At 48.4% G+C, this 8,815-nt stretch overlaps 1 protein-coding gene across 1 annotated transcript; it reads right to left on the bottom strand.

The window, feature by feature from the left end:
- Positions 1–4,527: 4,527 nt before the first annotated feature.
- On the bottom strand, positions 4,528–5,502 carry LOC140698566 (olfactory receptor 10A2-like). Its single transcript, XM_072968864.1, has one exon. The coding sequence runs from the start codon at positions 5,500–5,502 to the stop codon at positions 4,528–4,530; it is 975 nt and encodes a 324-aa protein (XP_072824965.1).
- Positions 5,503–8,815: the final 3,313 nt, after the last annotated feature.

Genomic DNA, 8,815 nt, shown 5'->3' with positions numbered 1-8,815 from the left:
AAATAGAGTTTATTAAACAAAGTCAAAGTTCCAACATAATTTCAGAGAGTTAGATGGTGAAGGGGGGTGTCTGGCCACATTAGTTTTTGACCACGAGGGAAGTGACCCCAGGAAGAAGATATTTGAATGGAGACATGGAGGGTGAGAAGGGCCTGTAAATGCATAGAGTTGAGGGGAACAGCATTGTGGGTAGAAGGAACAGCAGGTGCAAAGGCCCCTTGTATGAGAGAGAAATGTCAGGTATCACAGATCATGAGGAGGTCTTTGAAGCTGGCCTTAGTGAGCAAGAGGAGCATGAGAAGATGAGGATGGAGAGGTAGCCAAGAACCAGCCAACACGAAGCCTTGGGAAATTAAGATTTTTACAGTCATTTGCCACAATTAACGATGCAGCAATGATGATAGGGTTTCTTAGATCCCTTCTAGGTTTTATGGGGACCGTGCTGGGTCTCTCAAGGACTCCATTAAAATGCTGCTACTATCCATATTTTACTGATTAGATGACTGAAGCGCGTAAAGGAAGAGTTACTGGCCCAAAGTCATATGGCCAGAAAGGGAAATGGGAACAAAACTTAGCCTAATTATAATCTATACGTGCAGCCCCCATTTTTGAGTGTTATAACAGTCAGCATTCTAAGTGCCAAAAAATAGTTGCAGTGACAGTAATAATGTTAAGCTCTTTCTATATGCTGCATATTATGCTATATGCGTTCCATACTCACCTCTTTAAAGCCTCACAAAACTGCTATGAAGGTGCTATTATTACAATTTTGGGGGGATAACTTAAGCTCAGAGAAATAAGCAATTTTTCCAATACACAGAGTCCTACAGAACTGGGGTGGAAACTGAGGTCTCATTAAAACCAAATCCCACTTTTATCCACACCTCTTAATGCCTTTTTCTACCTTGAGTTCTAGTAAAGTGTCTACTCTGCATTTTAAAATATTGAATTGGATAAATTAATGATAAAAGGCAATATCTGACACATATTTCATGAGAAAGGTGCCTACTCTGCACAAGAATGTTAGAGATAAAATGTGTTTCAAGAGACAGCCTTTCAAGTTATAGCAGCAGGAACCCTGAGGAATTCATGCATTAAAGAAAATTGTTGCTATCTTTTTTTCCCTCTAGTTACAGAGAATCACAGTTTTCTGAGAAGCCAGTATTGTAGATGTTGGGAAATGGTTTATCTTAAGGTTCTGCACAAAGGCACAAGTGAGCTAATTTAATCCTTGGAACATACAAATGTTATGTCCCTCACTGCTCTTACTGTACAGATTGTGGAACTCTGAGGCTTCATATTTTCGCAGCCATCAAGCAGAACTTGTGCTACAGTAAACATTTCCAGATGTTAAGTCCAATCACTTTTTTTGGACACAACTGCAAAAACTAGGTGTGCTTCATCCCAGTGATGTGACGTTGGGCTCCCTTCATCTCTCTGAAACTCAGTGTCCAAATCAGTGCAACGGGGTTATTGGCATTTTTTCTCATAGTGTGATTGGGAGGATAAAATAAAAAATAGCCACATGTAGTTGGTGGGTTTAAAAGTTCAGGCTTCTATCAAGTTTGGACCAACGTCAGTACTGGTTGATGGAACAATTGCTTTTCCTACGAAGCTCTCGCTAACTGAGCGCCAGCCTGACGGGTGGGAGCTGTCCTGGTGCTGAACAGCGGGTTTGGCTGCTGGTCGTAAAGCCCTCTGCTATCTTATGAGTCTTCAGCTAACCAGTTTCTGGCCCTCTTCCTGCAGAGTTGTCTTCAGTGTTAAAAGGAGCCCTTTCCAGCTCAGCTTTAATACTGGGTGGTGGAGCTCTTCTTTTTCCTGGAAAATGCTTCGTCTTTCCTTCTCCCTCCGTCTTTCCCCTCCACTGAGATTTCTTGCTCTGCTTCCTTCCTGGTTCTGCCTCTGGTCGTCATAATTCTCCCACCCATATCTGCTCGAAGCTCAGCCTCCTCCATGAGTCCTTTTCTGAGTTACCTTTCCTAACTTAGGGCTTCAGGTCAACCAGGATCTCCCTGATAATCTACAGGAAAACCAGAAGTGCACACAACAAAGGGTCACATCCAGGAACTAGAGTATTCAAAGACTATTCCATCTCAAAAATATTTTTACACGTGAATGATTTTAACATCTATGCTAGTTTTGAAGGAGATTTGGTGTTGAAAAAGAGCTCATTGGCACTCTCCAGAGGAATTTCGGCCGTGATGTTCTCTGTCTCTGTTGCCTTGCATATCCTAGTTAACTACTTCACACCTCAGTGTTATGTTATTCAAATTATACATTATCATCAGTCCCTTGAACCAAGTAATTTCTATGCTGTAGGAAGAGCGGCAGTAGTGTGTGGTGATTAAAGCCTCGCCTCAGGGTTACACAGAACTGGGTTTAAATCCTATTGTTCGGAATGAAACTCAGAATTTCTCTCATTAGAAAACTGACTCTGGTAGAAGTTTTTTAATAGTATTTAATTCCACTTCCCTTCACAAATATTAATAAGTAAGGACTTTGTGCAAAGAAGCAGTGCATCAGTCGTGGCGGACATATGGGCACGAATGAACCTGGGTTTTAGCCTCAAAGCGAGAACTTTCAAGCAGCGTAACTCCTGGAAACGGGAAAGTTACTTAATCCATTTAAGCCTCCTTTGCCTACTTTGTAATTTAAGACTAGTTGTTTTGCTCTTATAATTAATAAATTTTTATATAATAGTAGCTGCTATATGCAAGGCCTCTTTCAGATGGTGGGACAAAGTGGTAAAAAAAAATCAAAGACTCTGAAGTAAGATAGACATGGTAACAGGCTTATCTCTGCATACGAATTGTATTGTCTTCAGGAAGCCATTTGACCTATCTCTGCCTTGTGAATTAATGTTCCATATGGAGGTAACTTCTAACTGAGGGTTAAATCAGTTAATATAATCTGAAATACTTAGAGTCAGTACCTGCTATGCCTCGAGTGTTCTATACAAGAAAATTTCTTCCTGTTGTTTCTTTTCGTCACCCCCGAAGAATAGCATTTGGTCTCATTTGCTGGCTGAAGGACAACAGGTACAGATGCTTTTTTTGCTGGTGCTGCGCCAGGAGGGGTGTCTGGTGCCCTGGTGGATTAGGCTCCTGTCCAGGGGAGGAGTTGCCCAGGGATGGAAGAACTGACTTTCAGTCCGTCTTGGAAGGACCTGCTCCTGGTCTTGAATGAGGCACCCACCCCTCCCACCCTTGTTTCTCTTTGTGGTTCTGGATGATCTGAGTTGCTAAGTTGACTACCTTCACAGTGAGGAGACAGGGAAGCAGGCTTAAACCTGAGCTCTGGACCTCAGAGACCTTCCGTGGTCTCTGTGGATTTGGAGAAGAGACGGAGTGGAAAACGTTTTCTGCTGATGCTCTGCAGAGGCTTAAAGGGAGGAGGAGCAGAGGAAAGCCAGCCAGAGAGCCATCTTTTAGTTCAAGCCATCAGGCATTGACTGATTTTTTTTCCCAAATATCAGGCCCTGTGCTTGGATCTGGATCATGGGGCATAGAGATGAGTGAGAAACTGTTCCTATTAGAAGAACTAGATCCCTTCAGTGGTAGTCTGTAAGAAGAGAAAGAACTCCTCTGAAACATCGACTTATATTTTAAAAATTCTTAATGAGCTTGTGAGGAGAAATAAAGTAACTCATGTACCAGGTTAGTTATTAAAGATGAAATCCATTAATTAGGTCACTAAAAGAGACAGCATTCCAACCCAAAGTGGCTTAAGTGAGAAGTGAATTTATTGGTTCACATAAGAGGAATTCCCAAGGGTAGAGCAGACTTCAGTCATGTCTGGATCCAAAAACTCAACAAAGTCATTAGAACCACATTTTCCGCCTCTCCTTCATTGGTTTGGATTTCTTTTCACTGAATCTATAACTTCACTATTCCTACCAAAAATAAAGAGTGTCCTTCCTTGCCCCGTGGCTTAGGATTTGGCCATGTGACTTCCTTTGGCCAATGGCATCGTCTTGGCTGTGACATGACCAAAGCTCTGAAAATCCGTTGCACAGTTGGGGCCAATTCACTCGGCTACTATAAGGAGAAAACTCATGCTTGAGCTTGCCCTCTGGTCCAAGGAAAAGGATGGGAGATATATGAACCAGAGTGTCCTCTAGCTAAGCCAAGCCTGCATCAGTCAGCACTGATTTGCACAAGCAAGCGTAGCCAAGATCAGAAGAACCATCCAGATGAACCCAGCCTGGATTAGCTAACCCTCAGCTGACTGAAGATTCCTGAGAATAAATGACACGTGTTAAGACACTACATCTTAGGATGATTTGTTACACAACATTTTCCTGCCAATTGCTGATTGATACACTCTAGTTGACCCAAATTAGTTCCATTTGTCTACCACTACCAAAAAATTGTCATCAGAGACTGAGCACTTGGGCAAGTTACTTTTCTTGGATAGAAAGGTGGAATCAGCACCATCATAACTAGAAAAGGAAAAATTATGGTTCTCTGGAAAAAATCAGAGTGCATCACACATTTGTATATAGATCCTCTGCAGAAAAAAAAATCAGCAATTCTTGACTCTGGAAAGGGGTCCTGAAGAGGTCATTCGTGGGGTGCAGAGCCCCGGTGAGGGCAGCATACCCACCTCCTTGTTCCGAAGGCTGTAGATGAGGGGGTTGAGCATGGGGGTCACCAGGGTGTAGGACAGGGACACCACCTGCTTGCTCTCCGGCGAGTAGCTGGCCTTGGGTCGCAGGCGGATGACCCCTGTTGTGCCATAAAACAGAACCACCACAATCAGGTGGCAGGCACACGTGGACAGGGCCTTGTGGCGCCCCCTGGCGGACGGCATCCGTAGCACAGTGGCCAAGATCCCGACGTAGGACGCGGCTATCAGACGCAAGGGAACCATGATGACCAGCACTGCGGCCGCCAACACGTTGGCTTCGAAGAGCCTGGTGTCCGCACACACCAGGCTCAGCAGAGGAGCGATGTCACAGAAGAAGCGGCGGATGCCACGTGGCCCGCAGAAAGGGAAGCGGAAGAGCCAGGCGGTGAAGACCAGCGACACGGGGACTCCGGGCGGCCAGCACGCGGCGGCCAGCAGGTGGCAGAGCCGGGGGCTCATGATGGCGCCGTAGCGCAGGGGCCTGCAGATGGCCACGGAGCGGTCCCAGGCCATGGCGGTCAGGAGGAAGCCCTCGGACGCGCCGCACGACAGCACCGGGAGCAGCTGCAGGGCGCAGCCGGCGGGGGACACGCCCAGCCCGGGCCGCAGCAGGGTCACCAGCAGCCGGGGCACACCGTCCAGCGAGAAGCAGAGCTCCAGCAGGGCCAGCTGGCGCAGGAAGAAGCACATGGGCGCGCGCAGGCCCGGGTCCCGCGCGGGCAGCAGCGCGATGAGCGCGTGGCCCGGCAGCGCGAGCAGGACCGCGGGCAGGAGGAGCGCGAGGCCCAGCAGCGCGAAGTCGCCGGCCGGGCTCCGGCTGGCCGTGGGCGGGGCCGCGGGGGCGCCCGGGGGAGCCCAGGCCGCCGGCATGGGCCGGGGGTGCGGGGGGGCCGAGCCCGGGGGCGGCGGAGCCAGGGGAGGGCAAGCGGTCAGGAGAAGCATGCAGTGGAGACGTGCGCCTGCCCGGCCTCTGTGCCCCGCAGGGCGCGCGACCCGGGGCGGGGGCGGGGCGGCGAGGGAGCTTCACAAAAGGCAGATTGGACCGTGCCCCGCGCGCCCCCCTCCCCCCCCCCCCCCGCCTGCGCAGTGGACGCGGAATGAGACCCACCGGTCTTACCGAGCCCCCGGCCCCGCCCACCCCTCTGACTCTTCTCCACTGAGCGCCGTCCTCAATGCGTCAGATGGAGAAGTGTCTTCTCCCCTTGGTGTTCACCATCTACAGGAGGAGACAGACTTCACTGAACAAAAACTAAGTTTATCTTGATTCCAGACTGTACCCTCCCTTACACGGTGCTGTAACTTCTCTCTCATCAGTGTTTTGTGAAGAACGAGTGAAATAATACACAGAAATTCTTAGAGGTGGGGCTGGCAGGAAGTGCTCAGTAAGGGTGGGTGACCACGTCCGTGGGCATCAGTGTTTGTGAAATGAATCCAAAAGCCTCATCCTGTTCCTTCTACACTCGTATTTCATACAAGAGGAAGCTTAGCTAGGCGGTCATGGTATTCAAGCCCCCTTGAGGTATGGCCCCCATGTTCAATTCATTTTTTTTCAGCCAGAGAGTAGTCAGTGCACCAGGCACTGTGGCAGGCAGTGAGCTGGAATCTGGAGATGAACTGGAAAGTCAGACCTGTTTCCTGTCCTCAATGCTCTGGGCAAGGGAGGGATGCCTTCTTCAGGAGGGGAGCAAGGTTTTTGTATAGCATCTTCCTAGCACCTGGCCTCACGTGTGGCTCGTGTTAGGTGCTCCATCAACGGTTAGAGCATGCACCCACCTCTGTCTTGCCCACGATTTTAGCCCCAGCACCTAACACAAGGCTCACAGTAGGTGCTGAACAAATATTTATCGAATGACCGAACATCCGTCTTGTGCATCTTCCCCATAACCTAGATCAGTGTCTGGCACACATAGAAGTAGCTCAAAAATATTTGTTGAATAAGTAAGGAGAGGATCTGCTCTCATTTCTCACCACTTAAATGCATTCTTCACATAATTTCCCCAAGTCCTCACTCACTGCCCTTTCCTGCCTCTCGCTGACGTTCCCAGTCTTTCCCACTTGGCCCTAAAGTCATGCCGATCTCAAACCACATGGCATCTGGCTGCACAGCACAACAGTGGGAGCTGGAGTCAGAGTGTGGAAGCTCTATGTCTGTCACTAATTAGCCCTGCATTTCCAGCCAGAAGGCTATTTTCCTTCAATCTTTGTCTTCTTATCTGTAAGAGGGTTACATACTTAAAAAAAATCCAACCAAACAAAATAACAAACAAAAAACTGTAACAAACAAACAAAAAATTATGTCTCAGGATTGTGGCTGAAGAAAATTGAGCCCAGAGAATATGTTTCTTATTCAAAGTTAAGGGGGAAACTGGCACTCTTAAATCAAATAACTTTCCCAAAGTCACACAGCTGGTAAACAGTAGACCAGACATTCACATCTAGTCTTTCCATCTGCCAAGTTCACAGTTCACATCCCAAAGTTGGGGGTGTGATTTAAAAAACCGCTATACACCGATCGGCGGTCTTATATTGCACCATCCGCATGACAAACACCCTGGTCTAGGCCATGATCATCCTTCACATAAAGGATGTCATAGGCTTATTGGTGGCCCTCTGCTCCCACTCTTGCCAGCCCCAGCCCAGTCCCCACCAGAGCCACACGAGTGATGCATTGTGGAAAACTGGGTGACTGCAGTTCTCCTGAGAAGCACAGCACATAGTTCCTGCATCGCAGACTGGAGACTCTATGTCCATCTCCTGGTGGACACAGTTTGGGTTCCTCTTCTGGTAACTGAACCCATGAGGGCCCCCATCACCTCTGCAGGCAACCATGTCTGCCTTCACTCTTCTGAAGATTTCTCCCTCATCTTACTTACTCAACTGGTATTTCTTGAGCAGCTATTCTGGTCTCAGCACTGTGCCAAGTAACTAGGCTTCTCTACAGAGATTGTCAGGGGAAAGGTTAGAACCAGAGAGAGCGATCAAGACGCTATTGCAGTAGCCCTGGTAAGGGATGAGAGTGGCTGGGACTGTGGTGGTAGAGATGTGGACGCTCTCAGGGTAAAATCTGGAGGTTGAGTCAGTAGCACTCCTGATGCATTGGGTAGGAGGCATGTGAGGGGTGAAGGGTGGGGAGGAACTAAGGGTAACTCCTAAATATCCGGCTAGAACAACAGGATAAGCCATTTACTGAGGTGATGGAAAGACTCGGACATGGTCAAGTTTGGGTGGGGGTAAGGAGAGTGAGGGTTCCGCCTGGGACGTAGGTGTGAGAGTTCTGTGAGACTCCCCCACTGGGTTGTAGTGGAGACAGCTGGACTCACAGGACTGGGGTTCAGATGAGAGCCTCAGCATGGGGCTAAACATTTGGGCACTGTCAGCATACAGAACTTTCTGCTGTGCATTGGATGAGCATACTCAGAGAGACGCTGTTGACGTAATGTCTCCAAATTCCCATTTCCTTCTCTGTAATGGGGAGGGTGTAAGAGCCTGCTGGTAATCCCGTAGTGATGGGCACTCACTCCGACTGCATGGAGAGCTGTTACTGTCAGCCTCGTCTCCCGTGTGACGGGATGGAGGGTCAGAGAAGTTGAGTGACTTTGCCCAAGTAAATGGCAAAGCAGGGATCTGATTCCATAGTGTCCAGCCCCAGGGTAAACTCTGTCCCATGTGGCCTCTACACACAGTAGATAATGAGTAGGTTATAAAGTAATACATTAGTTCCCTCCCCTACGCCTGTCTGACTTACCCCAAACCCACAACACATCCGCTCCTCCTGCCCCCCGCAGTCCTCATGGATGTAGTCATCCATGTGCACTCACCCTGTGAGAATTACGTCCTCCACTTCCTCTGAACCTCGGGGATCCTGAGCAAAGCTCACACAGCACTGGGTTCAAATCCAGACCCGCCCTTTCCTGATTATGGGCAAGGACTTTGGACCCCCTGAACTTCCATTGCCTGGTAAAGAAACTGGGGAAATTTTTTTTAAAAATACCCAATCTTCAGAGGCATAAGAATCCAATGAGGTTGCATGTCAGAGACTGCAGACAATAGCCAGCACCCAGTGGACATCTCAGCATGGAAGAACATACCACTCACTGGGTAGTGGCTGAGAGAACACGTGTGGGTTGTGGGTAAGTGGGATGTTAGTTTTCCCATAAATTGTAAATACTTTTTACATACACGG

The sequence above is a fragment of the Vicugna pacos genome, chromosome 9 (genome assembly GCF_048564905.1).
Source record: "Vicugna pacos chromosome 9, VicPac4, whole genome shotgun sequence".
NCBI classification, from domain to species: Eukaryota; Metazoa; Chordata; class Mammalia; order Artiodactyla; family Camelidae; genus Vicugna; species Vicugna pacos.
The sequence above is the reverse complement of the archived record's forward strand: the minus strand, read 5'-3'. Positions and strand labels throughout refer to the sequence as shown.

Excerpts from the sequence above, each read along its gene's own strand:
- LOC140698566 (XM_072968864.1), bottom strand. The coding sequence starts at position 5,502 with ATGCCGGCGGCCTGGGCTCCCCCGGGCGCCCCCGCGGCCCCGCCCACG.